Raw genomic sequence first — 21,451 nt, forward strand, 5'->3', positions numbered from 1 at the left:
ACCTTTAACAATCATGCTATACCGCTTCTTGCTTTAAATCGCTGTATATACATTTATATTCGCATAGCAAAAATCTACCATAACACCCGTAAGATACAACAAAAAAAAGAAGAAAAAACACCCCCAACCCAACCCCCCCAACCCCGAAAACGAAAAAATTCATGGCTGATTACGGCTTTTTAAGGCTAATATCAAACAAGGTTAAATTTTGAGGCTAATTTAATTTTGTTTAGGCTAACGGCTAAAATTATTGCCTTTTCTGATGTTTGTCAAGTTGGCTACGAACCCTGCTTCATACATATGTCTCATGGTTAAAACTATTAATATAATTTTGTATACTGAAATAAACTAACATAGCGTATTCTTTCTTGCTGCTGTTTTAAACATGGTTTATTGCCACTTAATCAACTAATACAAGATTGTAAAAGTAAAAGAAATTCGTGGGAAACGTAACACAGAAACTGCTTTCTTTACGGAAAATTAGTACCTAAAAAACAGAGCTCTTTCCGGAGAACCTAACCTGAACGTTGATTATGACAGATAAACGGACGGCAATTACAGAAACATATCATATGCCGGAGTTTCTTTGCTATTAAAACAAAAAAGCGTAAAATGAGATCAAACACGGTAGACAATGTTACTGTTTAAAGGCCAACGTTTCTCATTTTTCAATACAAGCTAGAAATACTCGGGTCTATGGATATTTTAACATACTAGTATGTCGCATAATCTAATTACATCTAAAAATGGGGGAAACGTGGGACAGCTAGTAATCAATAACATTAATTAATCATTTTATTCGACAATTACCGATATTCATTATCAATCATTTGAATGAATATTTATTTTGTTATGATAGTCTAATAGAATACAAACATGACGTGAACAAATTGAATAAAACAATGACTTGAGCACGAAGTCAGTCATTAGATGAACAAAAATCCAACAATCCTAGTGACCGTTCAAATGGGAATCATCTGGTGCCCATGTCGGTCCCACATCCCCTCGGTGTAAAGGTTTTCTGTGCGCGTACTCAGTCGTTGATACGTCTGCCAAAACTGCACCAATATCTGTCGGTTGTTTCGTGCGCGCCCTCCCGAGAATATCGTCATGCACCACATGACTGTACGAGCCCGATGCTGTCTGGAGAGCTGGGCTGCCTGTCGCAGGGACGAAAAGGCCCAAATCATTCTTGACTAGATGTAGATTCGAAACGATGTTACTGCTATATCTATGGTTTGTTATTTGGCCATTATACATTACATTGGCTTCAAAAAGGCTATTGTTCTCTGATCCAGACCTGTAAAACAAAAAGAAATACGGAGTGCAAAGCGTGTAAACAGTTAATGTTTTCCTTCGATGTCACTTGCAGATTGTACTGAAGGTTCGTGTAGATTTATTACTTGGTTTTTAATGTTTCCATAGTAATAATTAATCATCTATATTATTACAGTCTGAAAAAGTAATTAAAATGATGACACACTGCTATCATCTTCCAATCCCAATCCCACTATATTTTTTCGGCAAGCCCGCTTACTTTACAAATTGCTAAACTCAATGAATTTTTGTTCTATTCTTTTTCAGATGAATTCTGCACTTTAAATTAAAATTTCAAATAAAGGAAAGCTTCTCGATAACCGTTTCTTCAAATTTCGTCGGATGAAATATTGTACCTATTATTTTATATAGGTATAAGATGTGTATGAATTTTATAGTGGACTGGGCCCATTTGAAATCTACCTACCATACTAGATGAGAGTGGGAACTGTGTCCCTCGACCACGTTGTTAGAGAAAATATTGTCAGACAAAGTGTGTTTACCGCTTCCGGTTCCAATTTGTATGCATGTATCACAACTGTATAATGTGTTGAAAGCGATTAAGTTCCGGTTACCCTGTTTAGACAAAAGATTTGGAATTTATTTGTTCTTTAGAAAGTGCGTTAACAATAAAGCAAGTACCATTAAGTTTACTATTTACTATATTAAATGAATACTAAGGAATAAATGGAAGCAATAATGTATACCTCTACAAAATGAGACAGTAATTTTAGACAAAGTGTGCTGCATAATCAAAGAATAAATCCGTACAGTTAACCTATGATTTTTTTCCCATTGTTTCTGTCTTTCATTAGGTTTCGCTTCTCGATTTTACATAAGCATATCATATGTTAGCATTTTCAAATTCAAGTACAACTGGATTCACTCTTGGCTAAAAAAAATTGTACATACTAATACTACTACTACTGACGTTTGTATTGCTGCTACTACTACTACTTACACTACAACTAGATCTAATATTACTACCTCCGCCACTATCACCACTATTAATACAACTACTTACAATCTCGTCTGAAATGAGGATGATTCCTCCATGTGCGGCACCGTCTATATAATTGTTGATGACTTTATGATGGCTTCCACGCATGCGCACACCGCCACATCCGTCAACGTGATGGCAAACGAAGAAGTTTCCTTCGGCAATATTAATGTCACCGAATCGGAATGATAATAATCCACCACAATCTTCAAACGTGTTATACCGCACCGTGTTGTTGCTCGACTGCAAAAGACAAACAATGTAACTTCTTAAATTGACTTTCGTACTGAATCTACCACATTCTCGATCGGAAAAACACAGATTCTAGATTTGTAATTTTAAGTGGGTCTTGTTGGTGCCATTCTTCATTTATTTCACGAGAGTTGAAACTGCATTACAAGTTGTTAATCATTCCATTCTTTGAAACATAATCACCTATGTATCAAGTGTTCACATTATTTCACATTTATTCGTCATTAATTGTTTGTTTTTTTTATAGGGGGAGGAGGCGGGGCAGCTGCTACTGAACAAGTCTCAATAAAGTTATAGCGACATATTGAGAGCAAACCCCGTCAGCTTAGAGCACGGACGATCTAACATTGAGCGAGAAGTCGTTGTTTTATTCCGTATCTGTCTTGTCGCTATAGAATAGAATTGGTATCTTTATAAATAAATTAACAAGTAGCCTCACTGATGACTTTCTCACACATTCACTCTCGATGACCCTACAAATAAGATTAGAACTGCAAATAATAAATGGAACTAAATGGCTTGACATGGCTTGCTGTTTAACAACACATCAGGTCATTCAAGGATATACTGTTGAACAATTTAGAGTAAAGTGTCATACTGGGAGACCACCGTGGCCTATCCAGCATAGCCAGGACAGGAGGATTCCACTAACTGTAACTTATAAAAGGTGACGCAAGTTGCATTCCATTTCTTCCTAGTGGGAATATAGTTGTGATAGAAAAGGTCAGGTCTAGTCTAATCGAGTTGTGGTAAAAAGGTCAGGTCGAGTCTAATCGAGTTGTTCTAGTAAATGCCTGGTCTTGTCATTGAGCAAGGTCTAGTCTAGTCTAGTCGAGTTGTGGTACAAAAGGCTAGGTCTCGTCTACTCGAGTTGTGGTACGAAAGACTAGGTCTCGTCTGATCGAATTGTGACAGAACGTGCTGGGTTTCATCTAAACCGACTTGTGGTACAAAAGGTCAAATATGGTAGACAAGGCCAGGTCTTGTCTAATCAAGTTGTGGTAGAAAAGAGCAGGTCTCGTCTAGACAAAGCCTACTTAACTGTATCTGCACAGAAAATATACAGATATCAGTCGACGGGAAAACACGTGCAAATTTCCAGACAGTTTACGTAAAGAAGATATCTTTTCAATTCATCCCTTGTGAAACTATTGGTGTCTTCAACTTTATGACGTTATAAAAGCATGATGTAAAAATAATAATAAGATAAGTTTCGTTACACTTCGTTTTTTTTTCTATTTTAGTTTGTTTCGTCTTTTTTGTTTTGTTGTTTTTGTTTGTTCGTTGTTTTGTGTTTGAGGCCCAGGTTTTTCTTTCTTTTGGAATGCGATGAAAATGAAAATCGAAGTGAATCGGATGAATCAGGTTATATTTCGACTAGAGTGTCGCTACTCGGGTAACCAAAAGTATTTGTCGAAAGGCAGAAGCCTATTTTGGCGGAATTACATAGCTTTGGATTGTTTGACATTATCAGCAGAGAATGAAGCAGCTATCCCAGTAAATTTCAAACTTAATTCACTATAAATGAACCAAACCTTTATGGAGATAGTTTCCACATCTCCCGAATGATTGCCTAGGTTTCTGAAGAAGTAGTTGTATTCCACGACGGTCTCCAGATGGTGTTGGTGGTTTTCCAGTCCAATCTGTATCGATTCCCCGCCATTTGACGGCACTGACCTGGGTCCGAAATAGTTGTAAGCGATTCGATGTCCCCATGACTCTCTAGTGCTTGAGGCATCACCTTTTACCCTCAACAGTTCACCTAGGTATGTTTTCCCGACAAAAGCGTTCCTGGATCGCACAAAGAGAGCTCAAATAGTGAAAATCAAAACACTCTTGAAAGTAGTAGCAATATTTTCCTAGCATGAAAACATTCCAAAAATCAATCTTTCCTTAATTGCGATGAATATATGTAGAATCGTGATGTGCTAGCACTCATGAATGAGATCCAAATTGTGGTGTTCTAGTACTCATGAATAAGATCCAAATCGTGATGTGCTAGTAGTACTCATGAATGAGATCCAAATCGTGGTGTTCTACTACTCATGAATGAAATGCAAATCGTGATGTGCTAGTACTCATGAATGAAATGCAAATCGTGATGTGCTAGTACTCATGAATGAGATCCAAATCGTGAGGTGCTAGTAGTACTCATGAATGAGATCCAAATCGTGATGTGCTAGTACTCATGAATGAGATCCAAATCGTGATCTGCTAGTGCTCATGAATGAGATCCAAATCGTGATGTGCCAGTACTCATGAATGAGATCCAACTCGTGATCTGCTAGTGCTCATGAATGAGATCCAAATCGTGATGTGCCAGTACTCATGAATGAGATCCAAATCGTGATGTGTTAGTACTCATGAATGAAATGCAAATCGTGATGTGCTAGTACTCATAAATGAGATCCAAATCGTGAGGTGCTAGTACTCATAAATGAGATCTAAATCGTGATGTGCTAGTAGTCATAATGAGATCCAAATCGTGGTGTGCTAGTACTCATGAATGAAACGCAAATCGTGATGTGCTAGTACTCATAAATGACATCCAAATCGTGATGTGCTAGTACTCATGAATGAGATCCAAATCGTGGTGTGCTAGTACTCATGAACGAGATCCAGATAAGGGTTATTTGGTCTTTAAGTGCTAACGGAATAAATAATAATGAATAATGGACAATGGTAATTTGCAAGTCGATACAAGCTTATCATAAGAGATAAACAAAGCATGCTTAGAGAAGACATACAAAAATTGTATTTGAACAACATGGATAATCTATATTGTTTCTTGGTTTGGTTCGACCATACTTTATTTGTTAGAAATGCTAATAAATGCAAGGGGGATACACGTTCTCAAAATACATTGTCTATCGTGACAAAAATAACAATGGAATAATGCACTAAAATGTGTTTATTGTCAATTACTATGCCATGAGGTGCAGAGAGATTAAATGAATCGGGCCAATGTTAGTCAAACAGTCCTGCTCACGTACAAGGAGCATAAAAGTATCAGAACTGCAAATAATGAGGACTGAAAAAAATACCATTACCATTTCAGTAATAGAGAAGTTATATTCGTACAGTATAAACACCTGTTGTAATAAGTACATAAACAATATTTATTTTTGTAATGTATATTTTGGAATAATTTTAACAAATAAATGTTAATATTTTCAATGTTTCATGTAAATTAAATTCAGATGCATGACAACGATTTTAAAATCAGGAGACTAAACACCACTGTTTTAGCAATATGCAGTAACCAGAGACAGAAAGACATAATCACTATACGGTAATAAGACTTCATATTCGATATCAATTTTAGTATTTAATATTTAAAAGCTGCATCAGTATTGCATTCAAATTGTGGAGTTAAAAACTTCGTACTTACAGATTCTTCCTGTCATTCGTAAATTTAAGGTTTATAATTTGACGTAAAATATCAAGGAAATATGTTTCTACCTCTCTACGGTATGATGTGATCCCCAGATCTCCACCCAAACGTGTTTATGTGGCGTGTTGCTTGGATTGAAATTCACAATGGCGCTCTCGGCAAAGCGGTTGTGGTGAGTTCCCTTGTCAAATGTGACTGCCACTTCCGGATGTGAAGTATGGCCTGTAATCTGCATTCCTTCCACATCGATATAGTTGCCAGAGTACTGGATGTGGGTATTTCCTTTCAATATCACCTGATCAAACAAAGAACACTTATTAGATTTAGCCTGTTTTATATAACCGTTATGTACCTATTACATGAACCCAATTCGAATCATCTAGAGGAAAGTGTTCGTGTCTTCACTTTTTTTAGAACTTCAAGGCAGGTATCCAGAAAAAAAAACTTAGTTTTTCTGGCCGTTATCTATTTATTACACTAAACTAATTAATGCTATTTGCAGACAGCTTTATATTGGCTGAATTCTTATGATTTTTAAGGAAGGCTCCCGTGAATTAACTTCAATAAAGTATGCTTCAGAATAGGTAATGCTAGTCAAAATGCAAGCGAAATGCACAAAATGTAAAAGTTTATTTTACCTCATATAAACTTTGTTCGTGCCACATGTGTCTATACATTACCTATCTCCTGATAATTCAAAATTAGTAGATAAAGCAATTTTGTGTATCTTGATGAGAAAGTGCAACACCTGTAACAAATGCGAAAAACGTTATGCAATTACCTGCATAATGGATTTAACATTACCTAAATCAACCAGTCAGAGGTCTCCTTACAGATCTGAAAATTATCTAGTAGGAAAATATACTAAAGTGGACTTAACCCATCCCAACCAAAATATTGTTATGCGTCTATGATACTGATGAACTCGTATTCGTTGCTATTATAAAGTTTTATTTCATGCAAGGCCATGAATTACTGGCTTTTCTAGGTAAAACAAACTGATAATCCACTGGAGTGAAATACAATAAATATTTACACTACCGTATGGATAACCGTGATTACCGTGAAATCCGAAGTTATTCGTAGATACTTACATGGCAGAGTGGTAATATGCGGCCGACTCCTGGTAAGAGTTCAAATCCGACACCGTTCAGATTATAATTTTGTTCTTAATGAGATATTTTATTTTGAATTGAGAAGGTGACTTATGTAACTGTTTATATTTTCTTTGCGAATAATCGCAAAACACAACAAAACATATACGGTAAACTGGTGACATCGCGCAGGATCCAGTAAGAAATCTGCTACTATAGTTTGTTATACAGTAAGTACATCTTGCGCCAGCCAATATGTTTGAGCATGAAATAATGTAATAAATCTGGGGCCATTTGTATTTACGTCCCCATTTTATATGTTTATTAGATTGTATTGCATGCCTCACAATCATCAGGACTTACCAAGACAACCCTGCAAGGCACTGTGCAAGGAAGAAGAAAGGGAGCAGGCAAAGAAAGAGGTGGGAAGATAACATTCGAGAGTGGACAGGCTCACTGAGAAAGACGGAAAATCGAGAGGATTGGAGGAAGCTGGTTGTTAGGTCTTGTGCAGTGCCCCAGCGGTCTACCAGACTACGGGACTGATTAGGATTATTATGATAGATTTTATTGATTAGTTGATTAATTATGGGAAATCGGTGTTGGGGAAATATTTATCAGCCCGAGTAATTATCCAATTGCTAGGACAAACGTAACAAAAGTGCAGTGTTTCATGATGGCATGGTTTAGTTTCGTAGTGAGTTCAGGTCAGAGCCGAGCCTTTAGCCAAATAGGTCCTATTAAACTCTAAATGTGTTGATTGATTGTGTATCTCCATGTGAACTATTTGTGATAGGGACTGATATTTTGTACAGTGGAATAATTGAGAAGGAATTGTTCTGGGGCCGCTTTTTTGTTGATAGAATGGGAAATACGGCGTAAGTTACATGAGAAATATGGCTTCATGTCTTGATTTGACTGACCTAGAAATAAAATAGGAAAATAGTTCCCTGTATTTAATGTTTGAGTTGTATTTATATTTTCACGGCCTGAAGTGCTGGCGCTACGTTACCGGAAGCTAATAAGGAGAAACTATGCAGTTGTGAAGTTGTTATGCGAGTGTAAAGTTGTGATATCTGTGATCATTTATTGATAACAGGAAAATTATTTATAGTCTTGGTGCCATGTTAGAATTTCCAGTAGGCAACAGTTGTCGAGAATCCCTTGGAAATAAGGGGGAAACAAATGACATCTTTCAGAATTCACGCGAGGAGTGGATTCGCTCGGTAAAGAGACTCATTTGGCGTATTACAATAAAAGGAAAATGTGTTTTCTACGAATGAATAACGGATATAGTTCACCCTGTGAGTGAAAAATTTAAGTACTTTTCAAAAGTGGCTTAGCCACTAATGAAAATAATGATTTTATCACCCAGTCGATGAAATATATCCGTTATTCATTCGTTTCAATCAAATATCCTCCACATATTGAAACGTTTAATTGCTTGGAAAATTATGACCCTCATAAAAGCTGTAGCAAGTATTACCCGTCCCTGATATGTATACGGATGTGACGTAAAACTAGAACTAGGAACTTGCTATCATTTAGATTATAGTGTATCGGGATTTGCGATATGTTATGAAATGGGCAGTGATTCTGTGGAAATTTATGCAACTGAAATAACTAATGCTACAATTACAGTCAATGTAAACATCGACAGATCGAGGGTACAAAACAAAACAAAAAAATATTGGAAAATATTACGATAAATATTTTCCATTCGAATACAGATGCTCGATCTCAGCATATTTGCTCTCTTTTATTTTTTGTTTTTCGTTCAGTACCAGGACATACTATTATTTTGGAACGTATTCTAGCTACAAACCTAATGGAATTTGTTCAGTATCAGATAGAATCTCAGTTCAAAGGAACTAAATGTTAGTAACAAAATGCTCTTGAGGAACCATCCTTGTCCAACACTTTTTTCACTTTCATTTTCAGCTTTAATTGGTTTTAGTCAAATGATGCATGTTCTCTGTACACAGACTATCTAAAGATTTGTATAAGAATATTTCAGTTTATGTATGCATCTGTTTATATATGCATCTAATGTATGTATGTATGCATGTGTGTGTGTGTGTGTGTGTGTGTGTGTGTGTGTGTGTGTGTGTGACTTGTGTGCAGGTTGTATTTTTAATAAAAGGACGGCTGTTGTGAGGGATTCACAGATTCGTTACATGAGTTTGTCATGTTTACCCCGTCCCAGATTAGCCCAGTTGAAACATGTATAATCAAAGTAATTCTGACAAGCCATTGTTTGATGTTAAACATTGCCGTAAGATTGCCGTAGCTAGAAGTGGAGAGCCGGACCTCGGAGTTGCGAAGTCACAGATAGCCAATTATCACCTAGGTGTGGAAATGTTTGTCCAAGATCAAAAGAAGTTGCCTGAAGAAGTGGGAGTGTCTTAACTTCTTTTCCCTGCAGACAGACAGACAGGTTGAACTGGCCGCTAAGACGATTGGACAGGGTCACAGCGCCCCCCCCCCCCAATCAGAATCGAGATAGGGGAGAGACCTTGATTTGGGTAGAATGAGACCTCCGCGTCTTCCGGCAAGAATTAGTTCGCTGAGAGAAATTACCCAGAGGAGAGGTTAGCGTAACTCCGAATAGCCATTCGTTATTGGCGGGAAAATCTTAGAGCATGAAATTCTAAGTACAGAGAGCTTCAAATAAGGAAGCTTTGAGGGACAGCCCATTACAGTTTGGTCCCGTAGTCTCAGATAGAGAGACGGAGGAAAGGAGAAAAAAGGAGAAGTTGAAGTCTGGGAGCGAAATTGGAGGAGGAGATAGTAGAGAGGGAAACGGAGACAAAGTTAGAAGAACGGAAAGAAGGAAGGAATTAGCGGGAAAGAAAGAGATGAGTAGATGCAAGGTCGGGAAAAATCGAACTCACACTGTAAATCACGGGATGAATTAGGCTGTCACTTGGTCGAGGGAAAGACGAGTGATTGGAAGTTATCGTTTTTAAATTATCGAATTTATTAAATTGTTATTGATTGAATTTCATCTTCGTGTTCTTATAATTTAGCCGTTGGCATAGCTGACTGGGGGCTCAGAGCTGTAAATCTACCTCGTCACTAATTTAACTTTCTAACCTCACTAGCCAGGGTGGAACTTTCATCATAATTTAATTAAATTATATTGGAAGAACCCCACCCCAATGCGTGCAAACGTCACAGAGTTGTCTGTAATCATTGACAATATGTGATAATAATAATCAAACAATTCAGACAGATGGAATACGTCACATGACACTGTAATTTAACCAGCATTACCTACCCTGAAATGCATGTTATCTAAAGTAATGTAACATCTGAGAGGTTCGCACTACCTGCCAATTTAAATTATCTTGACAAAATGCTTATTAAGTACAGATAAGGTATTGTGACATACAAAATAATGTAGGCATATGCGAGGAAAGCATAATTACCTGAATTTGTTTTTAATTTCGTGAGCCATGATTAACATACGTATCAGATATTGCAATTTCTCATAAAATAGATGGACAATTTGGCACATCTGCAAATTCTTTAATCTGGAGATAATGTGAACTAGAGTCAAGTAATAAATATATATCTGTCAGGTAAACTAGGTTTATCTGAGATAACTACATATTGCCTGATATGTTTTTTTCTTCTTCAGAATTTAGAGAGGCATGGTTAACATTCACATCATAAAATGCAATTTCTCAATTAAAAAAAGAAACAGTTATTATTACTTAACATTTTACTTACCTGGATATACTCTTAGGTAATATACAGATGTAAGGCACAAAACATACGAGGTATCTAAATATTATGTGTAAACCTCGTTTGCTGTAGTGCTACTCGTGAAAAATGTGACAAGTTTCACTGACAGATTAAATAAATACAATCTGGAAAGCGATACAATTTAGGGTGAGGCTATTTCTGTGCAGCTATGTACATAACTATGTATATTACAGTAGAGACCGTCCTAAAAATAGCCAAGAACAGCACAGTATAGACCGTCCTAAAAATAGCCAAGAACAGCTCAGTATAGGCCGTCCTAAACATAGCCAAGAATAGCACAGTACCATCCTCAACATAGCATAGAACAGCATAGTATCGATCGTCCTAAACATAGTCAAGAACAGCACAGAATAGGCCGTCCTAAACATAGCCAAGAACAGCACAGCAGAGACCGTACTAAACATAGCCAAGAACAGCACAGTAGAGACCGTCCTAAACATAGCCAAGAACAGCCTAGTATTGACCGTCCTAAACATAGCCAAGAACAGCAAAGTATAGACCGTCCTAAATATAGCCAAGAACAGCACAGTATAGACCGTCCTAAACATAACCAAGAACAGCTCAGTATTGACCGTCCTAAACATAGCGAAGAACAACTAGGTATAGACCGTCCTAAACATAGCCAAGAACAGCTAGGTATAGACCGTCCTAAATATAGCTAAGAACAGCACAGTATAGACCGTTCTAAACATAGCCAAGAACAGCACAGAATAGGCTGTCCTAAACATAGCCAAGCACAGCACAGTCGAGACCGTCCTAAACATAGCCAAGAACAGCGTAGTATAGACCGTCCTAAACATAGCCAAGAACAGCACAGTAGAGACCGTCCTAAACAAAGCCAAGAACAGCCCAGAATAGGCCGTCCTAAACATAGCCAAGAACAGCACAGTATAGACCGTCCTAAATATAGCCAAGAACAGCACAGTATAGACCGTCCTAAACATAACCAAGAACAGCTCAGTATTGACCGTCCTAAGCAGAGCCAAGAACAGCACAGTAGAGACCGTACTAAACATAGCCAAGAACAGCACAGTATAGACCGTCCTAAACATAGCCAAGAACAGCACAGTATAGACCGTCCTAAACATAGCCAAGAACAGCACAGTAGAGACAGTCCTAAACATAGCTAAGAACAGCACAGTATACACCGTCCTAAACATAGCCAAGAACAGCACATTATACACCGTCCTAAACATAGCACAGTATAAATCACACTAAATATAGCTATTAACAGCACAACATATATCGCCCTAGACTAAGAACATCATATTATAAAAGAGAATTTGCATAAACAGGGTGATATTTTTTTCAAACATAGCAGTTGTGTAATAAATAAGTTCATCTTTTAGGTTGTGTATAAAGAAGATTTGAACATAAAACAGAATGAGATCATATTATCAACGCCACTATGGACATAAGATCTACATGACCTTAAGTGGCAAGGAGCTCTGTAAATACAACATAATGAGACAACTCGCACAAGGAAGTTACGATTTTAACATGCAAGAGCTAATGGGTATTCAGCGTCACTTTTCGAGTGTTATGGATAAAGCGACTCTATGATGTCCAAAGTATGCTCAGTAAATGACTTTGTCATTAAGTCACAAACAAACTTTCTCCGTAAATAGTGAATCATCCTGACTTATTTTAAAAATCGTTCTTTGTAGAAGGCTACTTTCTTGTGCTTTGTCCAGATAAGTTACGTAATACAAAATAATTGTCTTAAGCCCTGAGCTTAGCAGCAAAAATTCAGTGTGTAGCAGTAAAAATTCAGTGTGTAGCGTTCAGTGCTTGCTACAACACTCTCACAGTACAAATTATTGAGACATCTGATATCGCGATACTGAGCTTTTCTACCAAGTTTGTTCCCTTATACTGTACACATGCTATGTGCCAATGCACGATGACATATAGAATCTATGTTGGGGTTTGGACCGACACAAAGAAATCTCATTCAAGAGTTTATATTATTTGTCTCCCCACTCGGGCAAGCCTCGTGGGGAGACATATAATATAAACCCGCGACTGGGATTTCCTTGTCTCAGTCCAAACCCCACAGTAGATTATTTTTCTCACCCAATATTTTCCTTTAAAGTAAAAATAATTCTGCACCAGTGTTCACGTACAATGTTTACATGCGGCGCATGAATATAACTATGTTAATGAGGGCTGTGGTGTGACCATTGCGTATGAAGTACACAGTTTATACGCGTGAGCAAAGAAAAATAACAACATAAAACGTCGCATAATAATGAGGTATTATCACATTTAATATATGGATGTTATATGAAATTGACAACAAATAATTAATATTATAAGAAACTGTCTTATTTCCATCAGTTCCAATTTTGAAAAGTTATATTGTAAATAATAAAACGATATAGGCTACTCAGCTCTACTGTAGTTATACTTAGTACAAGCTGTAACGAAGAGTAACATCTTTCTTTAGATTATTCATGGGTAATTAGAGATCTGTGTCACTATCGTATATAACTATTCTTTTCTTTGGAGGAGGTGAAACTGTGTGACATACTTGTGTTGTCATTAATATTGATTGTAAAATTACCCCCGTGTAGAATAGACCCTCTAAAAACGGACTCTAGCGGATAACCATGTGCTAACCTTTCAAGTTCACGGATTCTTTGAACATTTATTTTCTGTCCTGGAAACATGGCAAGTGCTACAGTAAAGTTTGCTTATGGATTAATGTGCTGACGGATAAATGATTCCTTCTGGCTGATAAGTGTATTATTTGTCCTTTAATATTGTAGGTATATTTTTGATTCAACCGGGTCACAATGGAGATGCTTAACAAAATTAGGAAAACGCATGTTTTATATAACACTTTTCTGGCTGTTACTAATTTATCCGTATTTGTTAAGAGAGTTGGGAGGCTATGAAGTGTATAGGTCTATAGTCATGGATCAGTGTTTTCTGTTATATTGTTCATTTCACACAGCATTGAGAATTTTATCCTATCTGTAGCACAGTCATTTTCAGGTCAGCGTCATTTAATGTAGCTAATAGTATATAATTTGTTTCACACGAAGTATTTAAAACTAATTAGTTGCTTTAGCTACATTTAATGACGCTGATTTAAAATTGTACTGAGCTAGGACTGCATATAGGATAAATTTGACCATGTTGTGTGGAATGAGCAAGCATTTGTCATTCTCGAAATATTTTTGTATGGTGTGTTCTCAAAGATGGATTTAACTTAAGTTACTGTGTTTTTGTTATATATGTGTTGATGTTGTGATGTTGTTGTTTGATTTTAGTACAACTACGTCAGGCAGAGCAGAAGACAACAAGGGTTTCTTTTGTTAAAAATAGTTCTGAGCGCGTGAACACCTTGACTGAGACGACTGGTCTGAGATGACTAGACTGAGACAGGAAAAGTAAGGTTAGCAAAACAAGTCGATTTCTCTGTCGCAAGGGTGAGAAATACCTTGCCAGGTGCCTTAGCTCGCAGATAAATTTTCTTCCCACAGTCCGCTAAACCGCTTTTGGTCAGATGAATACGGAGATCATGGTAAATCCCGTCTGCCAACTGCAAGATGTCTCCAGGCTGCATGACAGCTTGTCGGCTTGTGATCTCCGCTGCAGATGCCACAGTATACACATGACCGACCGGTGCGCATGCAGTGTTTGAAGTTGTCCCCACTAGAAAAATACACAATGACTTTGTATAAACTTTCCTTACTACTGTCTACATTGATTATTGTTGATTATATGGTCTTTCGCTGGCTACATGCAATATGCTGTGAAATCGCCGCGATCATCGACGTCATTATTATTCGTTGCCATTAAGGTCTACGAGCTCACTCAGTTCTTATAAAATTCACCTAGCTGTTGTTCACAACGCAATGGAATGGCAATCGTAAGTAATCTATTTACAAAAGTATATAACAAATTCAACAACCATTTCTTGTTTGTTGACACCAACAAAATGCTGTTATTAAGCCTTTTCATGTATAACCGCTAAGGTGGCCTAAGTGGTTAGAGAGTCCACCACGGATGCGGCTGGTTGCGGGTGCCAGACGAGGCATAGTCATACCAAATACTTATTTCAGAATGGATATTGCAGCTGCCTCGCTTAACGCTCATCATTAAAAGGTTAGTGTTAGAACTGGTTGACCTGGTGTCAGGATAATGTGAATGGGTGGGACATGATGCTACATGTCTGCATCATGATGACCCAGTGCTTAACATCACCATAAACTGCCACACTGCAGACATCATAGCGATATGACTGAAAACATTTTGAAGCTACGTTAAGAAATCCAAATCAAGCACACACTTTCATGTATAATTCTGAGTATATTAATATACAATTCTCTCATGCCTTAGAGAGTATTCCTTGGGTATGAATAGCTTCTAGCCAGTCAAGTGTTGAATCTTCTGCACCAAAATGCTTCGCAGTTAACCTCATTTTTGTGTACATATGACAATTACGAAGAAAGAAAAAACACCGTTTCGCCTAAACAAGAGTATAAAAATTGATTTATCCTCGCATAAGGTTTTATTTGGGAGGTGAGATGAGGTCCTGATTTCGTACTGAACAACTACCACCACCCCACCCCAAAGGGTCAGCCAATTGAAATTATTTAGGCCACCTGAAGTCGCTGTCCCATCAGTGGAGTTATCATGTCAGCTTCAGTTCATGATTCATGAAAAATTGTGCGTCTGTGTCGGGGGTGGGTGTTACAGATAATATGATGCTATTTCTTCAGATTTGCTTATTAATTTCACTGCAGATATGGACTTTATTGCATTATTAACATTTACCTTTCTGGCAGACAAAGGCCGAGGTTCCTTGACAACTGACGTCAAGCCAATCAGTGTCTTGTCCGCTGATTTTTACACAGTCATCATGAAAATTCTGATGACTATCCCATTTATACCACGCCAATGCTGTTCCGTCGGACCACCTGTATTCGTTACCTAGAATACGAATAAATTGAACAATCGGATTAGCATTCTTTTTGAACCGATATATTAATTTACAATAAACTAAATTTAGATCGCCTAAGTTTAACTCCTAGGTAATTTACGTCTGCATTCAATTTAGAAATACCACAACAATGACAATTTGCAACATCCTTTAAACGATAGTTTTAGCAGAACTGAAAAATACATTTTTAGTTGCTAAAGTTTGTACAGTCATTTAAATTCAGATTGATATGTCAAACAACTGAAGGTTTGTCCTAAAAATGTAAAAAGTGCATACTGGGATGGCAAGACATGCTGATAGTGTGTTGGGCATGAACTGTGCACTGTTTCATAAAACTGAACGTTTCTAATGGAAAACATAAAAATGATAAAAATATTAAAAGTATTTCTTTTTCAATTTTGTAAGGCCTTCATCATTACAGTAATACCAACCAAATACCTTACCTACTTGATACTCTACATCATAAATCATTCACTTTTAAGGCCTTCAGCATTACGCTAATATCAAATAAATGAGTTCCGTAATTGATGCCCTACATAATAAATCGTTCACTTTTAAGGCTTTCAGTATTACAGTAATACAAACCACACACTTTCCGTCCTTCCTACCTAACATATAAATTATTCGAAAGTTTGGCCTTTTTTATTACTGTGACAATCCACGGGGTTTTATTTGTTCTTGACCGAGCTACGTCAAACCCTGGCGCGATTCCGCTAGAAGTCATAAGTTTCCCCCAATTCCAAAGACAACTATACAACAACAGTTATAAACTAGAAAGTCCAACGTATCCATTCTATAAATAATTTTGCTCTAATTAATACAAGGCCACAGATGTCACAACTTCCCCATTGTCTATCAATCGCTGTACTGCATGGTTTCACTTCGTTAACTTTCCGTAACGTACCGTAAGTATTTCACACCGTAAAACTATACAACTCCCCCAAATACAGGGAACTATTTTTGCTAGGCCACCTTGGGCCAGTCAAATCATGGTTTTAAGGCACATTTCGCCTGTAACTCGACCATCACATTTACCACCATGGCAACAATACAAGGTGCCTGCCAACGACGGCATAGACCCTTCTCGTTTATTCCATCGTGTAATTTACCAGTCTCCAATCATAAATGCTGTTCCTGGAGTCACACAATCAATGTACACTACTATATTTTAATAGGGACTATTGAACGACAGGGACGCTAATCCGGCTCTGACCTGAGTTCACCAAAAATAAACCATGGCATCATGGAAACACTTCATTCCGTGACGTTTGCTCGTAGTAACTGGCTAATTATTTCGGTGTGAGGAATATCTCCCCAGGACCGACTTCCCATAATCAATCAAGTAATAACTAAAATCTAAGAGTTCATTAAAACGGAGCTCTATAAACAAATGCGCGTACTCCAAATTTATTACATTACATTAATTCAGAAAAATATACATTCCGTGATTGATACCCTACATCATAAGTCATTCACTTTGTTAGGCCTACATTGCTGCAGTAATACCAAGGTACTTCTTTCGTACTTGGTACCATAAACTCATTCACATTTTAAGCTTTAAGTATTACTGTATTATCAACCGTTGTAAAATTGTACTTGATGCTATATATAAAGAAAATCATTTACATTTGTAGGCCTGCAGTATACCAGTAATACGACTAATACTCTGACCGTACAGGATACATTGCATCACTAATCGTTCTCTCTTTAAGGCTTTTAGTATTACAGTAATACAAAAAACAGTCCGTCCGTAAATGATACCATACTACATAAATCATACTCTTAGCCTCTCAGTAATACCAACTATACACCTTCCGTACTTGATACCATGCATAAAACATCATTCGTTTCTTTAGGCCTTCAGTACTACAGCAATACCAAATGAACTACAATTGTACGTCACACTCTTCTTAAAAATCGTTCACATTTTTAGACCTTCAGTACTACAGTAATACCAAATATACAACAATTGTACTTCATAATCTCCATACAAAATTGTTCGTTTTTAGGCCTTCTTTACTACAGTAATACCAAACGTACTACAATTGTACTTAATACCATACATAAAAAACATTCACTTGTGTAGGCCTTCTTTATTACAGTAATACGAACTATGCACCGTCCGTACGTGATACCCTACATCCTGAATCATTCGCTTTTATGTAAGGTAGAGATAATATTAATTCTGTAAAACTTACGTTTTATACCTGCCACTAGTCCAGTGTGTTCATAAGTCATATGCAGTGACAAACAGACTAAAACCGGACCCAATAGGTGGCCGACTCTATAAAAGCACAAGGATGACATCGCAACCCTTTACTGAATCTCCTCCATCGACACATACATGCCTAGCATTGTAGCTTGCTAAGGTGGCAGGGTCCAGTTTCGTAAATTGGCCCCTGGCAAATTTCTTAACTTAAGACTATGGTGTGACTTTTTTAACTATTATTGTTTACTATTTAAAGATATGGATATATTTGTGAACTAGGTATTTCGGGCTTGTGTTGTTCTTGAAATTTATGTCAGGCATGTACACCTTCCATAGTTACTCTGCAGTATGTTGATAGTGAAATACCAATAGAAGGCTAGGAAGAAGAGCTATCGTCCCGTGGCAGTAAACACATGAGTTTGAGGCAAATAGAATATCTCGAAAACGGCTTGGATGACAATTATTTTCAGTCGCATCAGCCTGTTTAGTACACACTGTTTTGCAGAATTGTCATCTAGGAAAAGGGCTTGTGTTTGCACTGTGAGCATCACATGGTGTTAAAAATGACATTCGGACATGAAAATTGCAGGTAGAAATTTGGGGTTGGGGTGCATAAACTTCTTCTGCTATAAACTGCCATTGACCTCTTCGGTCAAGTGGATAATATTCTTATGCTTTGTTTTAATATAGGTATCCAAAAATATGGACAGTTTTGACCTCAATTGTGTATTTGATTTTTTTTATGATTTTTTATACTAGATAGCTGATTGCGGCATTAAATTTGTACATAAAAACTGGCCCTTGCCCCCTAAGCCCAATACGCCACGCAAGAAGTGTGGTCCGCCAGTGGAGTTATGTTGTATGCATAATTGTTTTTTTTCTTCAATTAGAGCGCGGGGACCCGAAGGCGCGGGAAATAAGGCTACCGCTTTACCCTAAGGACGATCCTGGACATACACATTTACTTTTCTCCAAACACTTACCAATTTTCCTGGCATCTATCCAAAGGGTAGAGCCTGGAAGAAGTCCAGCAATAAAAGCATTCTCGTCTGCTGACGCCGGTCTTGCTAATATAGCCCTCTGCTCGCGACAATAGGCTTCGGCATCTAAAGCATTCATCGGCTGCGACACTGCATGATACTGTTTCCCACCGTGGAAAATCCAGCCATGTGCGAATGTCGGCTCCAACACAAAAGCTAGGGATCTTGATGCTAGCAACATTTTCATTGCAAAGTCAAAACCTGTAGTATGCTTACATCAAACACGATTAAATAGACGGTAAAAATAAATTTACGATAAAAAGCCTATTGATTTTAAGAATCAGAAAACCTAAACATGTACTTCATAGCAGCGAAATAAATCAATGATATTGGCAATAATTCTGACAATAATAAACACTGTAGGCACTTAGAAATGTTTGGTTTTACTTTAATACCAATAAATATTTTCCCCTGCAATTATATATAAAATGTCTATATTTCTTGATGAATAATTGATGATTCCTTGTAAAATTATAGATAGAGTAATACTCACCCATCACTACGATGATAAAAACCGCAAATAATTCCATGGGTATTGGCTATTAATTCATGAAGTACTCTGATTTTTCTTTTCCACTATGGAAAGATAGCAATTTCATAATTCTAATGCAGATTCAAGTACAAATATTAATCTATCATGCATTTGATATAAAAATTAATACACTATATTATAATTATGGCATATTTACTGTTACAACTCTATAATCTTAAAAAAAGAAACAAGAAAAAGCAAAACCAACAAGTTTTGCATAATTGGAAAGATTAATGTGTTTCCCTAAAATACGAAGTGACGTTTACTTGAACTTATATTCCGACTCAACCTCGGAAATTATGAATGAATCAATTTACGTATTTGATGCATGACCCATCTTACAGTACAAGCCCATTCATGGGATAATAACATTAAAAATGTCAGCAATTAAATGAGAATTGGTAAATATTTGTTTTTGAGATTTAAAAACTTTTTTCTAGCTTTTACGTTTGTTTGCAATTGTTCATTAAATAATAATAAATACTCGATATAACTTGATAGTGTTCGTGAGAGTGCCTAGCAGATAACTGTCCTATACGGTTTCCTTGCTTAAGATAACAATATCCGAATAGAAAGCAGATCTGCAGCAAATAAAATCTGGAGAGGAAATAGTTTAAATCATGCTAATTACTTTTTACTTATTAGTGCGATACACGTGTCAGAAGCCATTTGACTGTAATCACATGCCTCATTATATTCTCTCTACATCATTTGACTATATTGTTCACCATGCAATAATTATGCCGTGAAATAATTTTGTACACTGTAATCTTTTGCATATATATGTCTGCATCTTAGTGTAATTAAAGGATTGTAAGTAAAATATACTTACTGTAATATATTACTTCAAGAATAACTAATGAGCAGAGACGCAAGATAGCAGCTACTTCTATACATAGGTACACTAAATGATAAGCCCTTTGATAAGAAGTAAATAAATGAATTTGTTAAACCTTACGGAATGAGAAATAGAGATTGGTGAGGTTGAAAGGTCACATTTTCTAGACACTCTTGATGCAACCTCAGCTGCATCTTCACCAAAAGAGAGAGGCTGATCATAAATAGTATAATTTTTCAAGAGGAAGATTAGATAATTACGAAGGTTTTGTATCTTGAATGCACCCAACGGAGGGAGAGTAAATTACAAAGTGTGCACATCTGCAATAACCGTTGCACTCGCTTATTAGTTGATCAAACTGCAAACAATAAAAATCATGATCGTGATCTGCCAAAGCATAATACGCCTGCAGATCAGTGTCTTGTTTGCTCTTCTGATTATTCTTATCAAACTGCACAGACTCAGAATTGTGGGCGCATTATGCGACGGCAGATATTGGTATGTACAGTTTGCTGTTGGGCTCGTCTTATAAGCGAGTACAGACGGTATTTTTCATCACTCGTGTCGTTCAAAATAAGAAATTGCCTCAGGTTGGTACATATCTTGTTGAATATATAATATATTTTATCTATATGTTGATACATTAATCTAATATGTATTTTGTTCAAATCGAATACAGATCTACATACATGAATGTACATTCCAGATATAAACGGTACAAGCACGTTTTCGGATCAATCATTGGTAGACTTCAAGACAGACCTGTGTATGACTTATCATCCATTCTTATCTCAATTTGATCTCCAAATTCAAAGTATCATGGCATTGTACATAGGTTAATTGTCCCTGATATGTAATATCTAATATGTATGTATGTATACATGTATATATGTATGTATGTATGTACGTATGTATGTATGTATGTATGTATGTATGTATATATATATATATATATATATATATATATATATATATATATATATATATATATATATATATATATATATATGCCTTTTTGTCTGTGTCATTGTTTTACTCGTTATATTGGTA

The 21,451-nt window shown here is 36.7% G+C and overlaps 1 protein-coding gene across 2 annotated transcripts; it reads right to left on the bottom strand.

Annotated features, from left to right (window-relative positions):
- Nucleotides 1-394: 394 nt before the first annotated feature.
- Nucleotides 395-21,174, bottom strand: LOC149795132 (uncharacterized). Of its 2 annotated transcripts, none has more exons than XM_089964044.1 (10): nt 21,091-21,174; nt 19,525-19,607; nt 18,975-19,202; nt 15,617-15,772; nt 14,277-14,491; nt 6,032-6,258; nt 4,105-4,360; nt 2,342-2,560; nt 1,745-1,893; nt 395-1,300 (listed from the first exon to the last, which is right to left on the bottom strand). In XM_089964044.1, the coding sequence occupies exons 2-10, from the start codon at nt 19,559-19,561 to the stop codon at nt 952-954; spliced, it is 1,836 nt and encodes a 611-aa protein (XP_089820170.1). In that variant the 5' UTR covers nt 19,562-19,607; nt 21,091-21,174; the 3' UTR covers nt 395-951. The 2 variants fall into 2 exon arrangements, with proteins under 2 accessions (XP_089820170.1, XP_089820169.1); XM_089964043.1 differs by lacking the exon at nt 21,091-21,174 and adding an exon at nt 20,396-21,032.
- Nucleotides 21,175-21,451: the final 277 nt, after the last annotated feature.

Source organism: Sinohyriopsis cumingii, chromosome 7 (genome assembly GCF_028554795.1).
Source record: "Sinohyriopsis cumingii isolate HCF-2022 chromosome 7, ASM2855479v2, whole genome shotgun sequence".
Taxonomy (NCBI): domain Eukaryota; kingdom Metazoa; phylum Mollusca; class Bivalvia; order Unionida; family Unionidae; genus Sinohyriopsis; species Sinohyriopsis cumingii.